General features: G+C 55.1%; 2 protein-coding genes across 2 annotated transcripts in view; both read left to right on the top strand.

Moving 5' to 3' along the window:
• The window catches only part of LOC111142671 (clathrin heavy chain like 1), a 114,525-nt gene extending 97,414 nt beyond the window's left edge, over positions 1 to 17,111 (top strand). The window contains exons 26-34 of the mRNA XM_022495975.1: positions 1,129 to 1,236; positions 3,646 to 3,813; positions 3,896 to 4,045; positions 7,871 to 8,002; positions 8,806 to 8,916; positions 9,203 to 9,373; positions 12,607 to 12,828; positions 15,753 to 15,828; positions 16,593 to 17,111. Of these exons, the coding sequence (XP_022351683.1) occupies positions 1,129 to 1,236; positions 3,646 to 3,813; positions 3,896 to 4,045; positions 7,871 to 8,002; positions 8,806 to 8,916; positions 9,203 to 9,373; positions 12,607 to 12,828; positions 15,753 to 15,828; positions 16,593 to 16,711 (1,257 nt within the window). The 3' untranslated portion in view covers positions 16,712 to 17,111. The remainder of the gene's footprint in view (positions 1 to 1,128; positions 1,237 to 3,645; positions 3,814 to 3,895; positions 4,046 to 7,870; positions 8,003 to 8,805; positions 8,917 to 9,202; positions 9,374 to 12,606; positions 12,829 to 15,752; positions 15,829 to 16,592) is intronic.
• Positions 17,112 to 17,705: 594 nt separating this feature from the next.
• LOC111142496 (solute carrier family 25 member 1) lies at positions 17,706 to 21,113 on the top strand. The gene is made up of 9 exons (XM_022495705.1): positions 17,706 to 17,883; positions 18,225 to 18,332; positions 18,497 to 18,596; positions 18,679 to 18,817; positions 19,332 to 19,416; positions 19,585 to 19,689; positions 19,886 to 20,001; positions 20,083 to 20,156; positions 20,382 to 21,113. The coding sequence occupies exons 1-9, from the start codon at positions 17,799 to 17,801 to the stop codon at positions 20,494 to 20,496; spliced, it is 927 nt and encodes a 308-aa protein (XP_022351413.1). The 5' UTR covers positions 17,706 to 17,798; the 3' UTR covers positions 20,497 to 21,113.
• The last annotated feature ends 416 nt before the right edge of the window (positions 21,114 to 21,529 follow it).

Below are 21,529 nucleotides of genomic sequence, written 5' to 3'. Positions count from 1 at the left end.
AATCAAGGGCAGGGTTAAATAGTGTACATATTGCAACTCTACCAAAATGAGTAGGCAGGGTTTTGGGAAGGGAGGTTTCAATATTCCATGAGAAAAGTAAGTAGAATGTCCAGGGTAATTCTATTCTGGGTGTGAGTATAGGAGAGAGAGATTTCACAAGAAAAACGGCAGGTAACAATTGTGTCCTGAAGTAGTGACCAGTTATCTCTGGGTTGTGGGGTTATTTTTGTTTATTTCAGTTTTCTGCCTTGTCTACCAGGAAAACACATGCATGTATATATAGAAGATGGGGAGGTAGGGAAACTTCAAGAGAAGCCAACTTTGCCTGTGGGTATGAGGTCCATCTTCAGCCATTAAAAGAAGAGCAACTTAGTGATGCTTGGGTGGCATCTGACTTTGGCTCAGGTCATGATCTCAGGGTCCTGGGATTGAGCCCCAAGTGGGGCTCCCTGCTGAGCGGGGAATCTGTTTTTCCTCTGCCCCTTCCTCTGCTCGTGTGTTTTTCTCTGTCTCTGTCTCTCTCTCTCTCTCTCAATAAATAAATAAATAATAAATAAAATCAAAGGGAGGGAGGGATGAAGGGAAGGAAGGAAAGAAAGAGCAACTCAGGGGCCCCTTATGAGTCTTTTTGAGCAGAAGCCCAGGAGGCTTCTTTTACTTCCTAGAACTTGTTATCATTAAGTGTACATACCACAGAGTGCCTAAAACAAATGCTCAGTTTAAAAAATATTTATTAAAGTAAGCTCCTCCCACATAAACAGCACTCAGATGATCTGTGCTCCCTTTACCATTATTCTTGAACTTCGTTAAACCATTTTCAAACCCTGAACCTGCAACTCCAGCATTGCTTTTGTATCACCTAAAGAGACCGCCACACCTCAGGGCTTAGAAGTAATGCATGAGCCCTTTTCTCTCCATGGTCTCAAATGCCCCCATGGCCTGCACATTAAAAATGTCATTATTTTTTCTCCCAGTCTCACACAGCTCACCTTCCAATTACTTACTTATTCAGAATCTAACTTTAAAAACCCTGTGTGCTGGTATTTCTGCATTTATAGTTGCATACCTGGCTTGTGGCACTGTGCCTGTCTGGGGGACACTCACACTGTCTGGCCTTCCCTCCCATAGGTGTGCTTTGCCTGCGTGGATGGGCAGGAGTTCCGCCTTGCACAGCTGTGTGGTCTTCACATTGTCATTCACGCAGATGAGCTGGAGGAGCTAATACGCTATTACCAGGTAACTAGTCTTTGGCCAGAGATGATCTCTGCTGGCAGTGGAGATGACAAGTGACCCCTAAACACTCCACATAAAGGGACCCTCATCCCCTCAGTTTGTGTCACGTCCACAGGTAGGCATATGAAGCACTGTCTCTATGGGAAAGTCTTTCCATGTGCTAGACAGCCCATCCACATATCAGATTGGTTGTTAGATATCCTGGACCTCACTGCTGGCTGGTATTTGTGTTTTTAAGAGTACTCCCCCCTCTTCTTGTGTCCTTGGGCCTTCAGAAGCCTAGCCAGTGTCTTACATGTGTGAATAACCCTTAGGTAACTTTCTGGGAACACTGGACTAGTCATAGTCGAGACACAGCCCATACCCCAGAGTGTGTGGCCCATAGAGGGTGTGGCCCACAGAGGGTGTGATTATCAGGTACCATAGAGACAGAGGACATGCACCAGCCTGGGGTAGGGAACACCAGGGGCCCTTTGAAGAGTGGGAGCTATCTGTGTTGGTGTCATAATTCCTCTCTGCTGTCAAGTGTTTGATAGACATCAGTGTGTTCGGGCCCTGGACCTCTGTCTGTGGGAGTCCTAGAACTGCCTGTGTGAATGTGTGGGATCTGCAGGGCAGACTGCAAATTGGATTTTGCTCAGCAGTGTTACTGTTCCCATAGAATTCAATCCCCAGCCCCCCCATCACTGAGAGGATAGTAAGGGCTATGGGGGTACTTAGTGAGTCGCAGGGTTCAAGGGCCTGTGAGCTTCTGAAAGTGAGGGACTGGAGTCTAAAATGTCAAGCTAGGCTGGATGACTTCTCAGTGATATATGCTTTCCTATTCCACAGAAGTTCAAGAAATAGAACTGTAAAGTAAACAGGGAAAGTAGTAAAGCAGTCTGGTGGCTGACAATATTTCATTTGTTCAACAAGTGTTGGAGTACCTGCTGTACATTGGGTGTTATTCTAGATAATGCTATCAGTAAACAAAACAGAAAAACCCTCATTTGGTTGAATTTATATTCAGTGAGGTTGACAGACAGGCAACAAACATCACGTTTAGAAGTGATGAGTTACAGGGGCAGTGAAGCCTGTTTGGAGACCAGGAGTGCCTGGGTGAAACTTCACGAAGGGACCATCAAGGTCACACTAATTGAGAAGGGGACCCTGAACAGAGACCTGGAGAAACTGAGGGGCCTGGTCATGGGGATGTTTGAAGGAAGGGTCAGCAGACACGGCAGGTCCGGAGGCGAAACATGCCAAATAATTGGGGAAGGACCCCGGAAGGAATGTGAGGGAACATAGGTCATCATGAAGGACTCACAGCAGGACATGGGACCTGAAGGTAAAGGGCCATTCTGGCTTACATGTTGAGAACAGCCTCTTCTAGGAACAGGCCAATAGGTGGCAACCAGGAGAGCCCTGGGGCGAGTGATCTGGGGTAAGAAGTGATCAGGCAGTCAGGTTTGAGGGGATTTGAGTGTGCAGCTGAGTCAGTATGCAAGTGGATTATGTGTGGGTGAGAGAAAAAAGTCAAGGATGATTCCATTTATTTTGGGCCTGAACAACTAGAGATAGAGTTTTCACTAGTGGACATGGGGAAGACTAAAGGCAGAGACTGGTGGAAGGGAAGGATGGGGATTAAGTTTTGGACATACCAAGTTTGAACTGCCAGTTGGATGTTCACATAGAGGTGTCAGGAGAGGCAGAGGGAAACAGGGCCTGGAGCTCAGAGAAGAAACTCAGCTAGAGAAATGAAATAGGAGTCATTGGTTGACACACAGATGGGGCATAAAGACTCACAACTTGAGTGAGGTCGTGGGGTGTTGGGGGGAGCAGATAAAGAATAGCAGGAAGTGAGCCTAGGGCTCTCCAGTGTGGGTTGGGGTAGAGTAAGAAGAAAGTCCAGAAAACAAGGTGTCTGTGCCCAGCGGGGAGGGACAGTCAGCCAGGCAGGGTGCTGCTGAGGGGTTTTGCTGCAAAGAGTAGGAAAATAGGATGGCTATGGTAGAGGCCATGAGTCAAGAAAGAGAATTTCAGGATGGGAGGATAAGCAGGATGTTTGCTAAAGGCAAGCTGTGGAGGGAGAAGCTGATGCCCAGGGAGAGAGGGACAGTTACTGGCCCAGCAGCCTCAGTAGGTAACAGATGCTGGCAGGGTCAACACAGGCATTTGCTTCTAATGGCTTCCTTTTCTCAGTGAAGCAGGAGTAAAGTTATCCACACCGTGCAGACAGGGAGTGAGGAGGGTGTGAAATTGTCCTCTGGGGGTGAACCCTGAGGTTTTCGGGCAATAATGTGATGGCAACCAGTCAGACTCAGCGCCGACATGTCAGGCAGGCTGGAACCAAAGTGAGTAACTGAGAGGGAGCAGGGCTGGCCACCCCAATCAGGTTTACCCCTACATCAAGCATGTCTGTCGGTCTGTCAGGATCGGGGGTACTTTGAGGAACTGATCTCTCTGCTGGAGGCGGCCCTGGGCCTGGAGCGGGCCCACATGGGCATGTTCACAGAGCTGGCCATCCTCTACTCCAAATTCAAGCCTCAGAAGATGCCAGAGCACCTGGAGCTCTTCTGGTCCCGAGTCAACATCCCAAAGGTAATCTCTCCCTCTTTGAGGTTCTAGCTGCTATTTGCATGTGTGGCACAAGCCCAGCCCTTGGCCATGGCTGTCCCCACAGGTGCTGAGAGCTGCAGAGCAGGCGCACCTCTGGGCAGAGCTGGTGTTCCTCTATGACAAGTACGAAGAGTACGACAATGCCGTCCTTACCATGATCAATCACCCTACTGACGCCTGGAGGGAAGGGCAGTTCAAGGATGTCATTGCCAAGGTAAGAGGGTGCCTGAGCACCAGCTCCTATCTGCTTCTGGCTAGCCTGTCCTAGGGGCAGGCAGAATGAAGGCCAACGTGTGCTCCCTACGGTGTATTTGTATCTGCCTTCATCTTGTGAGTCTCACTGCCCTCTGTGCAGGTGGTGGTGATTCCATAAACACAGAGGGAACAGATGCTTAGGAAGGGTAGTGACTGGCCTAGGCCCCAAAGCTAAGCTACAGGCAGGGCAGGGTCTAGGACCACTCTCCCTACCTCACTCCCACACAGGGTCCTGAACAGCCAGACCCTGGTGTTTGCTCTTCCTTCTTTGTCAGATTGGGACCCACCTCCACACCCTGTCTATACCATTTCCTGTTGTATTGTTTCATATTTTCTCTCTCCTGGCATATTTTTTCTGCATGTCTCTCCCCTAACTGCTAGCCCCAGAGCAGCAGGTGCACCTGTGGAGGTAGTCATGAGCCCGGATCTGCTGGCCTCTGGGTCCCTGCTCTTCCTTGGAGCCTCCACCCTCCAGTAGTCTAGTTGGGCTGAACCAGGGTGCTAAACTGTTCCACCAGCTGCCAAATACTGTAGGAAGGTGTCAGGTCTGGGTGCAAGCACTGAGCAGGGCTCTGCTGTTTTGTTTCCAGGCTCAGAGTGGGCCCAGCTTCCAATTTTCTCCTTCTCTGTGAGATCTGTGTATTTGAAGGAAGGGATTGGAGCTTTCTGTCATCAGTCTCAGACCTTTTGCCTTAAGTGTCCTTGTTTTATCCCAGTGGCCTTACATGAATAACTTGCCCACAGGTCTCTCCCATTTGCTGTCTGTCAGTGAAAGACAGCATTTTGACTGTGTGTCAGTCCTGTTTCTCCTGGTAGGGTTTGGGGGGTCAGGCATGGGCTCCTCACCATCTGGGTCAGGAACTTGTCTGCCTTTGTTCCACATATGGCTGCTGAGGGCAGGTGTGGGTGACGGGTGGGGTACCTAGCCAGGTCTCAGCCCTGGAGGTCACACACAGCAGTGCTATTCAGTGTGGTGGTATGTGAAATCAGTGGCCTTCTGCACATGTCCCACTCTCTACAGGTCTGCAGGTTGCTGATGGAAGGGTAGGCAGATTTCACATTCCTGTGACCCCAACACACATGAAAAACATGCTGGAAAACCTATACCTGATCAATTCTAGGCGTGCTTTTTTCACATGGAACTCAAATGATATTAGGGTACATTTTTAAAAAATATTTTATTTATTTGACAAAGAGAGACACGGCGAGAGAGGGAACACAAGCAGTGGGAGAGGGAGAGGGAGAAGCAGGCTTCCTTATGAGCAAGGAGCCCAATGCGGGGCTTGATCCCAGGACCCTGGGATCACGACCTGAGCTGAAGGCAGACACCTAATGACTGAGCCACTCAGGCACCCCTCAGGGTGCATTTTAAAGCTGATGACGTGCCATGGTTGAGGCGGCGGTGCTTTTTGTTTCTTAGCAGTGTCTGGAGTGCTATAAGCTGTCCAGGCAGCTGCTGTGGCCCATGACCCGAGTGCAGTCTACCTTGATGGTTGTCAGGATCAGAAGATTCTTGAGGAAAGATGGAAGTCAGCATGACATCTTGGGTCTGAGGTCACATGCTTGCAGACAAGAACATATTTTTTTTTAAGATTTTATTTATTTGAGAGAGAGCGTGTATAGGAGAGCACAAGCCAGGGAGGAGAAAGGACAGAGAGCAGACTCAACGCTGAGCAGGAAGCCCGACGTGGAGCTCAATCCCAGGACCCTGGGATCATGACCTGAGCTGAAGGCAGATACTTCACTGACTGAGCCACCCAGGTGCCCTGACAAGACCATATCTTGTGACAAAACAGTGTTCACGCAACTGACAGCTGAGTTCTGTTCTTGGTGCAACACATCGATGCCTCTGCCTCTCTGCTATGTGAGAGACTTGTCAGTTCGCGTGTGGAGGAGAGAGGGGGGTAGAGGACACCAGCTGGTGTGGTGGCCTGGCAGGGAGGACGTTGTAGGCACATAACAGGAGAGCTTCAGAATCACTTGGTCATAGGACTGAGTGGTGGAGGGCCAGACAGGGGTGACACAGACCTGGTTGCATCTCAGCCATTTGCCTTCTCTGTCACTTAGAGCTAGTGTCATCACTATGAACTCACTGACCCCATCCATAAAATGACATGTTTCCTGCGTGCCAAGTGATCAGCAGCAAGTGCCTGGCCCACAGTAGGTGCTTCTCACAGGTAGCACAGTAAGTGTCAGGACCAGAGCACCCTCACTGGTCACCCTTGAGCTCATGACAGAATCTTTGAGCCTGATTTTCTTCTTCAAAACAGGAATAATGCCCTTTCCCTAGTCCTGGGGCAGCGGGGGCTGTCCTTATGAACTGCACAAATGGGTATGACCTTGTTGGTGCTCCCCTCCGGTGCATGGCTCCAGAAGAGGGTGCCACACAGATGCTAGTGTCCTAGATGGGAGCAGTGGATGCTTCAGAGTGCCACATGTCACCGGACTGGTGGCTCAGCCCAATACAACACCCACCCAGAGTGGCTGGGCCAGGTCTTGTCCAGCTTCTCAGTCACTGCAGTGGGGGAATGGAGCATGGCCAGTTGTGCTCTGCCTTCCACTGTTTAAGCAGAGGGATGTGGAGCACTCTGACTATGCTTTAGTGAAGGCTGCAATGACTTGTTCAGAAGGCAGGGACAGTGTGCCCTTTCCCTTCCAACCCACCTTACGTCCCCACTCCCTTTCTGATTGTTAGACATCTAGTCTGGCTGGAGACCTTTGATTGGATCCAGATACCATTGAGTAAAAGGGCCTGGCTAGAAGATTAGCAGGTTCCAGGGCTCTGATGCAAGTGGATCACTGACGGGCAGCACCAGGGACCCGGGGCCAGTGTAGGTCAGAATCTGTGGTGACAGTGAGTGCTCTGCTCTGAGAGGGGCACGTCCAAGTCAGGGGGTGGAGAGGAAGATAAAGACAGTAACCATCCAGCATACCAGTAATGACCAGGGCTGTAGATAGTCCTCTTCCATGTGGTCTGCACATGTCACTGGGCCCACATTGTTGCTGGCTCACCTGGACCTAGTGTTGCTAGAAAGCTCCCACTGTGCCTACCCCCTCCGCCCAGCATGACTAATGTTTCTACACTACACTTTGTGTGCACCCTTGGACTGCTGCATGTTCCCTTGGACATGCTGTTCACCACAGACCTGGCACACGTCCTTTTGGAGGCAAGAGGCACCTTGCTGTCCTCTGAGCACCAGGCCCCACTTTCAGCAGGCTTGGGAGGGTGGCCTTCCTAGGGGCACAGGGTCACCCTGAAGCGACTCAACCCTCTGCATAACAGGGTGCCCAGTCTGAACACCATGGTGTCTTGTCTGAGAGCAGTGACACATAATACTATGCATTACAAATTTGCTTACAGCTCAGGCTGAGCTTTGCAGGGAGGCTTGGGGGAATCTTGCTTGGATAAAACCGTGTTTTAGTGTTTGGGTTTATCCTGGCCTGTTACCCCTCATTCATTCACTCGACATATATGAGCTGAGCATCAGCCCTGCAACAAACAGATAGTAGGGCGAGGCAGGAAACAAAGGTCTACCTCTTAGGTCATTGAGGGGCAGTGCTGAGGAGAAAAATGTCAGAGGTGGGAAAGAGGGCATGTTGGGAGGGAGAGGGAGTGTTTGGTCTTAAAGGGGGCAGTCACAACAACACTCACGGATAAAGTGCATTTGGCCACAAACCGGAAGGAGTTACGGTGGAGTGTGCTGCATCTGAGACATGTGGGCGGCAGCCTGGGGATTGACAGGGGCCAACCCTGTCTCCACTGTGTCTCTGTCTCCACCCACAGGTTGCCAATGTGGAGCTCTACTATAAAGCCCTGCAGTTCTATTTGGATTACAAACCTCTGCTCATCAATGACCTGTTGCTTGTGCTGGCACCCCGGCTAGACCACACCCGGACTGTTGGCTTCTTTTCAAAGGTGAGTGACCCAGCATCCCAGAGCCAGAGAAGGCTATGTAGGGCCAAGGTTATCTAGGTCATCTGAATGGTAGTTCCTTAGTAAATAGTTTATTTTTATTTTTGTTAAAAGATTTTATGCGTTTTTTGGGGCACCTGAGTGGCTTAGTGGGTTAAAGCCTCTGCCTTCGGCTCAGGTCATGATCCCAGGGTCCTGGATCGAGTCCCACATTGGGCTCTCTGCCCAGCGGTGAGCCTGCTTCCCCCTTTCTCACTCTGCCTGCCTCTCTGCCTACTTGTGATCTCTGCCTGTCAAATAAATAAATAAAATCTTTAAAACAAAGATTTTATTCATTTTCTTAAAGATTTCATTTATTGGAGAGAGCAAGAGAACACAAACAGGAGGAGCGGGAGAGGGAGAAGCAGACTCCCCGCTGAGCAGAGAACCCAATGCGGGGCTCGAGCCCAGGACCCCAGGATCATGACCTGAGCCAAAGGCAGACACTTAATCCATTGAGCCACCCAGGAGCCCTGTTCCTTAATAAGTAGTTTTTTTTTAATTTATCCCTAGAAAATGTAAAGATTAAATGTATCAAACTGCTTCAGGTTTCGGATATAGCTTTGTATTTCAGCCAAAATATCCACAGATGAAACTGGCATTTACTCAGTAACCCAGGCAGCCCTTCACATGCTCATATGTGTAGGGCATATCAGTTGTGGGTGTCCAGAAGGAGACGTGGCTGGCCCATCAGTGTGTCACAGGGACCCCAACTTAGTGCCCTGATGACTTGCCTGAGTGCCCTAACCATTCTCTTGACTTGTCAGGCAGGCCAGTTGCCCCTAGTGAAGCCTTACCTACGGTCAGTCCAGAGCCACAACAACAAGAGTGTGAATGAAGCCCTCAACCACCTACTGACAGAAGAGGAGGATTACCAGGTGGGTGTGGGGAAAGGAGCCCTTTTGGAGGGCAGTGGCTTCCCTTTGCCACAGGGACCCCTGCAGCCAATGTTGGGCAACCCAGGGACTGCAGAGCCCCTTCTCACCCCAGCCCTCTTCTCCAAGGGCTGACCTGGCACAGGAGGGGTTGTAGGCCCCACAGGGCGCCAGAGGTGGGTTGGGAGAAGCCTTGCTGAGGCCATGGTGGCAGCAACTGGCAATGAGTAATTCTTGGTTGTCCACTCTACTGTGTCCCTCACCCACGGAACGGCCCGGATCTTCCTAGGGTTTGAGGGCATCTATTGATGCCTATGACAACTTTGACAACATCGCCCTGGCACAGCAGTTGGAGAAGCACCAGCTGATTGAGTTTAGGCGCATTGCAGCTTATCTATACAAGGGCAACAACCGGTGGGCCCAGAGTGTGGAGCTCTGCAAGAAGGACCGTCTCTACAAGGTTGGTTCCCAATGCCCCACCTGCTCATGTGTGCCTCCTGGTGTTTGGGGGGGGGACGGGTGGTGAGAAGGCCACAATCCCTTATCAGGAGATGCTTGTGGTGGGGACACAGAGGATAAAGTTAAGGGGGACATGTTTGTAGAATGCAGGGTGAAGATTATTATCTGTCATTAACATAGAGCCTCTTCACAGTTATTTAGATCGGAAGACTAGCTTCTGCGGAGCTAAATCTTTCCCAGCAGGCATTTGTGAGTCTCACTCTATCCACACCGAGTGTGGCAGCATTCACTTGGCACTGACTTTGCTTTCTGTTGATCAAGATAGGGGAACAAAAACACCCAACGTGAAAATTACATTCATAATACTTGTTTCTGCCTTTGAGCAGTGGCTCAGTACCACCTTCAGGTCTGGATCTGGATCCGGGCTTCTGACAGCCACGGTGGGCTGCTTGGAGAGATCCCAGGCCCTTGAAGGCATTGCCTTCGCTCCACCTGGCCTCAGCATCGCCCCAGTGCGGTAAACTGTACTTGAATGAGAGGGCCATTGTTGCCCTGTGCTGTGTAGCTAAGCTGATTTCCAAGGGTTCCTCATGCCACGAGCCTCTGGGGAGCCTTTTCTCAGGCCATGAGCTTGACCTAAACGTGTTACTTCGAGAACTGTCCTTGGCATTCCGGAGTTCCTTTCTAGGATGAAGACAGGCATCTCTCACAGCACATGGACCAACGCCACAGAACCCTGGACATCAGGGACACGTCAAGCTTCATCCCAACTGTTACCTCCAGTTTGGGATTGTTATGTGACTTGTCCTCCCTTTTAGTGACAGTGCTCATGGTCCTTCCTCGGGTGCTGACAGAGGAACTCTGAGACAATCCGTCAGGGTACTCAGGCACTGGCACCAGAGGGAGGCAGTGGGGCTGCATGCAACACACCAGCGGGAAACTGCTCCTGACTAGGAGTTCCCAGCTGTCCCCTCCTGCCAGTGTACACACCAGGGTCTTGAGTGCATGGCCCCTCATCACTCGCGCAGTGAGTGAGTGAGCGAGCAGTGCTGTGGGAGCTGCCAGCAGGGCATCTGGCCCCTTCCAACCAGCAATCCCACTCGGAGCAACGTGTGCCAGGAGGAGAACCCACAAGGACAAAGCCACAGGCAGAAAGTTGTGGGCATATTTTCCAGTGCCCTGGTTTTCAGTGAGGGTCACTGACCCCCAGGGAATGTTTGGTTTTCACACCTGGAGAGTGGTGCTACATCTAGTAGGTGGAGGCCAGGGTGGTGGTAGAGAGCCCACGATGCACGGGCTACCCCCCCACCACACACACACAAGTGTCAGCCAGGCCTTGGCAGCAGAACCCGCCATGCGTGGAAGTCCTGGGAGAGTGGGTACGGTGTGCCACCTGGAGGTCTTGGTGAGTAGCCACTGCGGGCTTCTAGGACAGTCATAAAGCAATAAGAAGCATGTTTCCAAATTGCAGAGGTTGGTTGTAAAAGCACAGTCGGTGCTTGGCTGTCGGGTAAGCACTTTAAGGAGCCAGTGGAGTTGGGGGAAGGGTGGTAACTGCACGTGGGAAGCTGGGATTGTTACAACCAGCGGGACAGGTGGAGCATGAGGGGATGTGTTAGCACATGGGGAAGTCCAGCTAGGGGCCCACACACAGGCGTGTGGGTTCACGGACCCCCTCGTGCCCATGACTGAAGGACAGGAGCTTGCAGAGGTGTAGTCACAGACTGGGGACAGTGAAGGACAGGGTGAGAGCTTGGAGCAGGGCCTTGGCAAGTGCTGGCAGTGGTTTGGGAGGGAGGTTGAGGAATGGGGGACAAGGTAGAGAGGTGTGCCAGTAGTGACATGGGTCAGGTGTGGCGATAAGAAGTGGGAAGGTGTGGGAAAATCTGAGATTCAAGCTTAGCTTCAGGATGCAGGGAGAGGGCACAGACTGAGAGATGATCTGTGGGGCTCATTGCCCCTGAATCCTCTAGGAAACTGCCATTGGACAGTTGGAGCACAAGGGTTCCGGAAATGTCCACTTTCTGATGATGGCGGTTGATGCTATGAGAGTTCGTGAGACAGTCCCTGGGCCTGTGGAGGAAGAGAAGTGCCCACTTTTGGGTGCACATTAAAGATGAGCCAACCACGGGTGGGCCCTGCTGGACTGGAGGACACGTGGGTAGAGTGCCGAGCAATGATGGTATTGGTGTCAGAGGCTCAGGGAGACCTGAAGGTATCCTGGAGCTGTCACTTGAGCTGCCCCTGACTTTGCTCCCCATCATAAAAAGGCCAGGTGACTTTGTAGGAACAGTGTGGGGATGAGGCAGAACTCAGCAGAGGCAACAAGCAGGTGGGAGAGTTTCCTTTCAGGAGCAGGGACAAGAGGGCCCTCCACTGAGCTGGCTTAGAGGACTTTGGGTCCCATGTAGGAGTCTCATGTCGGAAGACTGAGCAGGCAGGGAGCTGGGACTGCCACAGCAGGCAGCGGTTGGTGGGCAAGCAGAATGCCTTTGAGACCCATTGTGGCTCCCAACTGAGAGGCCTCCCCTGCGGCCTTCAGTCTCATGTCTGGAAGGGCACTGTGGGAACACCTGCTGCAGAGGCCTGGTGGAGGGTCCAGAAGAGTTCAGGCCGTTCGGTTCTCACTGTTGTGGCTAGAAAATCGAAATCACTAATTTACTGATGACTACTCACTGGGTGGGTATGATTCTTTATGTTTTAGACAAATATGAAAGTAGCGATTAGGGATTTTTGAGAGGACTTTTTTGTCAGGAAGAACGGGCAGATTGCTGTTTCTTGAGTACTGGCTGGCCCTTGCAGCTGCTGCAAGGATACTGCTGGTTGTTGAGCCAAGCACAGCGACTCTGACCTTTACATCTGGCCCTGCTAGTGCTGTTACCATCCCTCTTCAGCCCTACCCCCGAGCAGCCCCATGCACTCCTTTGCATGCCAGTCCAGCTACAAGACCAGAGCCCGTCTCCCAGGGTGGCTGCACCCATGCATGTCACCTCCCTCTGGCGTCTCAGCAGGTCTGTGAGAGCCTGCTGCCAGGAGCACACTTGGTGCCCTCCACGGCCCTCCTGGAATTGATACTCCTTCCTACCGGAGGGCATCCAAGGCACAGAGACCCCTCTGCAGGCGAGGATGGCCTTCACAGAGCCTGGCACTGTTCCATATCCTTCCAACCCAGAAAGGGACTCAAGGCAGCGCCAGGCAGGACAGACCTGAGGTGTGCATCTGCCTTGGTTGCAGGACGCTATGCAGCATGCTGCAGAGTCCAGAGATGCCGAGCTGGCTGAGAAGCTGCTGCAGTGGTTCCTGGATGAGGGCAAGCGGGAGTGCTTCGCGGCTTCTCTCTTCACCTGCTATGACCTGCTTCCCCCGGATGTGGTGCTGGAGCTGGCCTGGAGACACAACCTGGTGGACCTGGCCATGCCCTACTTCATCCAGGTGATGAGGGAGTACCTTAGCAAAGTAAGTACAGCCTCTGCACTGGCTTCCTGGCTGCTACATTGCACAGCTGTGACTCTAGCCCAGGTCTGTGGAGGCCCTGAGGTGGCTGGTGGCCTGTGGGAGTCAGCCCAGGTGGCCCAGCCAGCCCTGCCCACCTTGGAGAGTGGCTTAATGCCTTCACAGTTGAGTGGTTTTCTGCCCAGCATTAACCCATTCTAGAAAATCACTTCGGGGAGCTCTGCATAGAACTGAGCACTTCCCCTTGCATCAGCTCTCCCGCACACTGCTAGGGAACATGACGGGTGAGCTTCCCCGCAGCCAAGGTCTTTTGTGGTGAGAGGACAGCGAGGCACCAGGTGGCACAGCTCCAGCGCACAGCCCGTGGGCTCCATCCCCATATGGTCAGTTCACCTCTCAGTGTGCCTCCGGTGGAGTTCGGGTGCATTTGTCGTGGTAACCCCCTTTTGCTGAGCACTTAGTAGGAATGGTAACGCCTTGGTAGGTAGGTAGTCATCTCCTCTATAGCTGTAGGCACAGGTTTGGGTCCAAAGCTGATGTGGGCTCAGATGCATATCTCCCTGCCCTTCCAGGCCATACTCATTCTCAGTAAGTTGCTTCTACCACTTGGTGGCCCTAGCCTCCTACTCTGGCTTTCTTTGCCAGTTGATGAGCTGTTTAACAAGGTAGGAGTATCTGATTTTAACTCTCCCTGTGTGGAAGCCCTAGACATTCCAGTCTGGGGCCTAGTTGAGGCACCATCCAGAGACCCTTGTCACCTAGTCTGGTTTATTTCTAAGGCTGCATAAAAGCTACCACAGTAGCACCGACTGGCCCATCCAGCCATACACCTCACGTTCTTCCAGCCACATGGAGGCCCCACAATGCTAAGAGACCACTAGGCTGAGGTCTTTTTCAGTGGTGTGAGGGAAGGGAGGGGGCTTTCAGGGGGGTTAGTGCGGGGTTAGGGAAGAAACAAGAAGTGCAGGGGCAGAGGGTATCTGGCACTGCCAACTTCGACCTGAGAGGGCTTGCTCTTTCTGCCACCTGCAGAGCCTCCTGGGAGCTGCCCAGCCTCTGGAAAGGACTGTCCCATGGGTCATTCAAGATCATCTCCCTGCTACAGGAGGAGAGACTGCCAGAGTGTGTCCTAGTCCCATTTGCACAGCACATCTGAGCAGGAGGGCTCCCAAGACTCTTCAGGGAATAGGAGGGGGCAGTCCTGGTGATGTGGGCTGATCTCCAGGCTACTAAGTACACAGACTGGTAGGATTTACAAGAGTCCCAATTCCTCCACCACAGTGGATGGCAGCTCCCTAAAGGAACTTTCTGTGCTGTGTGGAGCTTGTCTTCAGAAACTATTCCACAGTTTCTGCTTTTCCCATCTCTAAATTGTCTTAGCCACAGTCTGTCTGCTCTGCCCCTACATAAATAAGGGTATGTACAGCTTGAATCTCTTCCCAGAGTCAAGGCCCATGGGTTAACATAAGAGGAACTCACATCACTTGGACCTTCATTGCCTCAGGGGTTGGGCCCTCTAAGGGGCCTCAAGGGGTAGGCAGGAGCAGACTCCCTCTCTGTGATGGATGATGGAGTTCATCCTGGTGGCCATGTCACCTTGGTCGACACTGCAGCTGCATGGCTACTTCAGAGTGGAGCAGTGTGCTTGGGCTACAGCTGCTTTCCTACTGGAAGGACCTGCTCTCTCGCCCTGGGTCCCCAGACACCTCCCGTAGCCTGGGAGGAAGGCAGGCTGCTGTCCCACATTCCTTCACCAGCACCACACCTGATGCTTGTCATGTTGGGGATAGGGTGGGCTCAATAAAGGTTTCTTAGGCAGTGGTGGGATGTGGGCTGGGGCCTAACAGACTAGACTGCTATGAGGTGGAAAGGCCCAGACAAGAAAGCCCCAGGCCCTTCCTGCCTAGAGAACCAGGCCCAGGGCCTCTTGATTCATTTGGGAAGCTTGAGGACCATCCCTCTGAGAAAAACCCACATCCCTGAACCCCCTGGCTCTCGCAGTGGAGGATACAGGCCTCGCTTAGACCTCAGCCTGGGTGGGAGCCAGCTGAAGGAAGAGAGTATGGATTGCAAGTCCTCTGCATTGTCTTGCTCCTTCCTCACCTCAGCTCTGGTCCCAAGGAGGGAAGGGGAGGGGTGCACCGGACCAATAACAAGGCTGCTTCTGCTAGGGTTCTGGTGCCTGGCCGCCTCTCTCCCAGGCCCGAGTACACACAGGGCACATAATTTTTTCTTCTTTCTGATTCAAGTGCTTATTTTGGTGGGGGCGGGGGGGGTCCCAGAAACACAGTTGCTATCGCCTGCGCTAGCTAGCACAGTGCTATCTGCCCCTCAGGCCTCTGGTACCACCTTGCTCTGTTCCCTCCCCCTCTGTGTGTCTACTCCAGCCCATGGGTACTGCATGGGGTAGCCCGTGGTAAAGGCTTGAGGAAGAGCAAGGAGGCAGCCTGTCCTCAGATGGCTGTCACTGCCCCCATTTCTGAAGTGGCTCATCCGCCTTGCCAGGTGGGATGTCCCAGATGTCAAGTGACTGGTCTCCTCAGGAGGGGTGGGCAGCCTGGACTAGCTAGATTTAGGAAGTGTTGTGTCGTCCTGGAGGTGCCCCTGTATGCAGAGGAGAGCCCAGCCCTGTGAGCTATGATGCACGTGCACCATGTGGTCAGCGGCCACTGCTGTGGTGGAGCAGCGGCGGGGGGGGGGTGTCATTAGGGCCCCCCTGGGCACTCCATGTCCCCCCAGTTATAGAAGCTTCACCTTCCTGCAGAGCAGGGCAGTAGTCACTGTGGGTACAGCGTCTGCCCTCCAGCCATCCCCACTTGACTTTTCTGGAGGCTGTGCTTGCTGCCTTCTGGCCCCACACTCACCTCCTGGCCCAGACTGAACACAGCCTGTCAGGTGGGTACTTGAGTGCTCGCACCTCTTTGCAGGTAGACAGACTGGACGCTTCGGAGAGCCTGCGCAAGCGAGAGGAGCATGTGGCGGAGCCCGCCCCTCTCCTGTTCGGTAGGTGGCACCCCACTGCCCCTAGCGAGGGGAGTCCTTCCTTGGCTGGGCTTCAGATCAGAGAGGGAATGGGCAGGGTGGGGGACAGAAGGGCCACAATGGCTGCCGGGTGTGGAGAAGGTCAGTATCTAAGAATGTTGAGGTGCGGCCATTGTCCTCCCTTTCCTGAGGGTCCCTGCCTTCTGTGAGGGCGCCCCTGCCTGCTCCGTGTGCCTAGCCGCTGCCCAACTCTGAGCTGCTGCTGTTTGCTGCTCTGCCTGCTCTTAGGCAGCGAGGCTGCTGCTGACTTGGACTTGAGAGCCTGCCTGAATGGCCTGGCGGTTGAACAGATTAGCTGGTGTCCTCTGCACCGAAAGGCTGTGGGTTCTGGAGTGTGTTGCGGTACTAACAAAGGCCTGAGGGTGTGGTGTGAGCACGCAGCACGTCTCCCACCACTGTGTCCTCTTCAGGGTCATTGTGTCCTTCCTACCACCACCATTAATGTCAATCTGGTTTTTTTAGATTTTGATGGGCATGATTGAGACCCAGCCAGTTGAGCTAATAAGTAAGTGTCCCATTTTGGGACTAGCTTACCCCCTAGCCTGGCCAGCCTCTGTAGCTGGCCCCACAGCAGCAACTCCCACTGTCCTTGTCCCCAGGCCCCTCTTCTCCAGTGCCTGAGCTTTGGGCGGTCAGGGCTGGCCTTCGACCCTGCTCCTTGGGCCCCTGGCCACTCGGGGGCCGCAGGAACTCTGCTCACCCTCCTTCTGCTTCTCCCTTTGCAGGCCAGCAGCTGATGCTGACAGCAGGCCCTGGGGCAGGCCCTGCCCCTGCTGGCTTCCCCTATGGATATGCTGCTGCACCTGCCTTCGCCCAGCCTCCTGTGTACGGCTTCAGTGTGTAGTGGGCGCTCAGTGGCAACACACCTCTATGGGGATAACCTCAAGGAGCGTGTCACCCCGAAAGCACAGAGGACCCTGATGGGAGGCAGGGACACCTGGACATTATTTATTTTGGTTGAGGCCCGGTGATCGCAGCCTCTAAGCCATCCCCAAACCAGGGGAGGCCAGGGTGGCCACTGACTGCCCAAGAAGAACAGCTCTGGTGGACTTCTGCCTCCTAGCTCTCTTCCTGGGAAGTTCTCTGCAGGGATTCCCCGCCCTTAGTGGGAGGGGCGACCAGCTTTCCCTCTGCACGGGCGGAGCTGCCCCCTCCAGGCCGCTTTGCAGACGCAACTGAAAGGACCTTCTAACCCGGCCCTGAGCCTCCTACCGATCATGAATATTAAAGTCGGTTTATCAAGGCAATGCTTCCCTGCTTGATGCTGGTGTGGGTAGCAGGGGACAAAAGATTTGCTGGGGCCTCTTTGGGATGTGGGTCCAGGGAGGAAGCTGCCTAGAGGGAGATAGCCAGGGTGTATTGCGGATCTTTTCCTGCGTGCTCAGCATGGAGCTCTAAATACCTAAGTGGGAATGGTAGCCGCACAACCCGTTGGTTTGGGAATGCCAAACCCTCAAATATCAGGGATGGGACTAGCCCACATGGGACATGTGCCCCATGGGGGAGGGAGTGATCTGCACATCTCTCCAATCCCGATCTTCGGGGCTCCGGTCGCTCAGGCAGACGCCACGACCATGAGACCTGCTCCTTCCCGTGCCGGATTCTGCCAGATGCCGGGGCGGGTTTTAGAAACTGCACCTTGACCCACAGATCCAGGCCCGCGCACAGCGCCGCCTCCCAAGGACCCTGGGCTCGGCCATTGGCTGGGCTATCGGCCCCGCCCCGGCCTCAGTTTCCCGGCCGGCGCGGGGCGGGCCGGGGGCGGGGCCCGCCTCGGACCACGCGGGGCGGAGCCCGGGAGCTGACGCGACCGCCCCGCCCCCCGGGCCATAACCGGCCGCCGCCGCCGCCGCCGTCGCCGCGGACCGAGCGCGGAGAGCAGGAGGCTCGGACCCGAGGTCGACGCCGGGCGCCCCGCCTCCTCGCCTGCCATGGCCGCTCCCCGCGCTCTGGCGGCTGCAGCGCCCGCGTCCGGAAAGGCCAAGCTGACGCACCCGGGGAAGGCGATCCTGGCAGGTGGGCCCCTCCGGGACATGAACCCCCAGTCTGCCCCCTCTGCTGGCCCCACCGCGCTTCCGGGTGGGCTCGGGACGCCGAGGCCCCGCCCCACTTCCGGGTCGGACCCAGGGGCGCGGCCCCGGTCCCTAGCCAGCGCGTGGGGGATCGCACGGCTCGTTGCCCCTCCGCGCCTAGCCAGGACTACGTGGGCGGGGCAGGGGACGCTGCCCGGCCTCCCCTACACCAATGGAGTGGGACAAAGTCCGGGGCGGGGGAGGGGCCGGTGTGCCGGCGGTGGCCGGCGGGACGACCCGGCCGCGGGGCGGTGGTCTCAGAGTCCCGGTCCCTGGTCCCCTCAGGCGGCCTGGCGGGCGGCATCGAAATTTGCATCACCTTCCCCACCGAGTACGTGAAGACACAGTTGCAGCTGGACGAGCGCTCACACCCTCCGCGGTACCGGGGCATTGGTGAGTAGGGGGCTGCCCTTGGCGGGGCGGCACGCCACAGAGGGCCGGCACCCAGAGGACACGGCCGGACCCTGCGCTCGGGGAGCAGCCTTGGTGGGCTGCGGGGAACTGCGGGGGGGCGGGTCTCTAGGGCGGCTGGGGTCGCTGAACGCCCCCTCATCCAGGGGACTGCGTGCGGCAGACGGTCCGCAGCCATGGCGTCCTGGGCCTGTACCGAGGCCTCAGCTCCCTGCTCTACGGTTCCATCCCTAAAGCGGCGGTCAGGTGAGGTGGGCTTGGGTGGGTGGCCGCGGGAGGGCATCCGCGGGGGCTGCAGCCCCTCTCACCCCACTGCCTGGCGTTCCAGGTTCGGGATGTTTGAGTTCCTCAGCAACCACATGCGAGATCCCCAGGGACGCCTGGACAGCACTCGGGGACTGCTGTGTGGCCTGGGTGCCGGTGTGGCAGAAGCCGTGGTTGTCGTGTGCCCCATGGAGACCATAAAGGTGGGGAGGGTCCAGTTGGGGGAGGCTGTGCAGAGGGGTGCTAGGGTGGCTGGGGTCATCCTGCTTTTGTGCTCCATGGAGACCAGGGAGGTGGAGAGGGTCCTGCTGGAACAGGACAGGGTGTGCAGGGGGAACTGCCTGGGGGGCTGGGTACAGGAAGTGTGCAGAAAGGACCTCCTCTGGAGACTGGACTCTGTCCTAAAGGCATGGGACAACTGACTGTTGGGGTTTTTTTAAAAAATGCTTTTATAAACAGAAAACATAACATGTTTCTTGCCTAAGCTGTGGGAAATAACCAGCAAACATAACTGCAGCAACTCTTTGGTAAGGCCAGCCCTCCTGCTTGCTGGGGCCTTGTGTCTCATGGTGGCCTCCGGTAGCCCTGTTTCCAGGTGAAGAGCTGCATCTCCAACCCTGATCTGATCTTTATGAGCCCTGGGACTGGGAGCCAAAGGGCCAAGTGTGCCCTTCCAGGGGCATCCTGGGAGCTAGGGCCTTTGCTTTCCTTTCACAGGTGAAGTTCATCCATGACCAGACCTCCCCCAACCCCAAGTATAGAGGATTCTTCCACGGGGTCAGAGAGATTGTGCGAGAACAAGGTAAGCCATAATACCTTCCTTCTCAGGTAGGGCCAGGGACTTAGGCCAGGCTGGCCTGAACTTCCGCTTCCTGCTTTGGTGCTCTGGTGTGCCACTCGCCCTGCTCCCCATTCCCCAGCTGAGGCCTGGAAGGCACCAGTATGACTCCCATGCCTGCTGACTCCCCAGGGCTGAAGGGGACCTACCAGGGCCTCACAGCCACTGTACTGAAGCAGGGATCTAACCAGGCCATCCGCTTCTTCGTCATGACCTCCCTGAGGAACTGGTACAGAGGTATGTATTGTTGGGTCTGCAGCCCCAAGACCCTACCTCCAACCACTCTGGGTTACCCTCCTCCTCTTCAATCTTCCCTGCCAGGACCTGGCCTCCTGGGGCCCCTAGGCTCTGGTCCATGCTCCTCCCCAGCCCTGAAGAGCCCTCCCCTTTGCCTTCCCATCATTTTCTGATTGCAACTCCCACCCACATCCAGGGGACAACCCCAACAAGCCCATGAACCCACTGATCACCGGAGTGTTTGGAGCTGTCGCTGGTGCAGCCAGTGTCTTCGGGAACACTCCTCTGGATGTGATCAAGACTCGGATGCAGGTGGGGCTGGGGCCAGGAAGGGGGTAGGGAGTCTGTGACAGGGCTAGCTGCTGAACCCTGTGGCATGATGCTATCCTGCAGGGCTTGGAGGCGCACAAATACCGGAATACGTGGGACTGTGGCTTGCAGATCCTGAGGAATGAGGGGCTCAAGGCGTGAGTGGGGGAGGGGCAGGGCTGTGGTCCCCACCCTAGGCCCTCCCTAACCTTCTACCTGGGCCTCACCCCATACCTGCTGGCAGCCCCAGGCTATCCCTCAGGGAGTCCTTACCTTTAGGTTCCTGTCCTCTGTCCCTCCGATCCCTGGACCCACTCTCACTGTCCAGGGACACTGTTCTTCATCTGCCTTCTCTCCTCCTACCTCTCCCCCCACAACCCCAGATTCTACAAGGGCACCATCCCCCGCCTGGGCCGGGTCTGCCTGGACGTGGCCATCGTATTTGTCATCTACGATGAAGTGGTGAAGCTACTCAACAAAGTGTGGAAGACAGACTGAGTCCCCGAGGGGTTCTGCATGGGGGTTGCCCCCAGGTGCCTCCAGACCAGTCCCCACTGCCCTCTTCTCACGATTCTAGTGCAGTCGTGCCAAAAGGCCCCTTTTCCCTGTCCTTGCACTCCATGGCCTGGGTCTGTCCCCTGTAGCCATTGAGTCCACATGTCCATTAGTGCCGTGTGTCCCGTGGTGTGTATGACACCACCATTGTGTCCATGTGTCCGGCCAAGGCTGGGTATCCCTCTGGGGCCTGTGAATCTGTGCCCAGTTGTCCATGTGCTTACTCATGAGCCGTGTGCCTGTGTTTCATGTTCCGTGTCATGTGACCTTGTGCCCCACTTCCCGGGGTGCCCATGTGGCTTGGGTCCACGGCCCTATAGCCATGGCCCGGTCCCAGCCCGGTGCCTTCCACCCTGGGCAGCAGGGGCACTGGCCCCGGCCTACCACAGCTGCCTCCGGGCCTCAGCCTGGCCTCACCGCATTCCAGGGGCTACGTGCCCCCTGCTTCTCCCGCCACTGGCCTTAACTGGCCCTTGGGCCCTCCCTCCGCCCGGGACAGGGTGGCACCCACCACTCTCAGGACCACCCTCCCATGGCAGAATAAACCGGATCCTGTTGCAGCCTCCTGTCCCTGTGTGGGCCCATCTGTGAGTGGATAATGAGTGTCCATGCCTCTGCAAAGAGCAGGCCCACCCCCTCACCAGAGGATACTGGCAGGGGAATGAGGAAGCAGAGCACTAGGCAGGCTGGTGGGTGAGCCAGCTGTAACCACAGCATCAGCCCCCAAGAGGCCTGGCACCATTACACCAAGGAACATTTGGACTGTGTCCAGGCCGTGCTCATAGCCTGTGAGCAAGGTTCTGCAGGGTCAGCTAGTGGACATGCCTTCAGGGTCACCTGGCAGGCAGCACTGAGTGGACAAAGTGCAGAACTGCCCCATCCCAGGGGTTGGGCCTGGGAGACAGTGCTCCAGAGCCTTGACTGACCCTCTGTCTGTGGCCAGCTTAACTTCTTTTTATTTTTTTATTTTTTTTTT

Source organism: Enhydra lutris, unplaced genomic scaffold (genome assembly GCF_002288905.1).
Source record: "Enhydra lutris kenyoni isolate GAN:26980312 unplaced genomic scaffold, ASM228890v2 scaffoldscaffold8, whole genome shotgun sequence".
In the NCBI taxonomy this organism is placed as follows: domain Eukaryota; kingdom Metazoa; phylum Chordata; class Mammalia; order Carnivora; family Mustelidae; genus Enhydra; species Enhydra lutris.
Note: the sequence above shows the minus strand (reverse complement) of the source record. Positions and strands in the feature narration are given on the sequence as shown.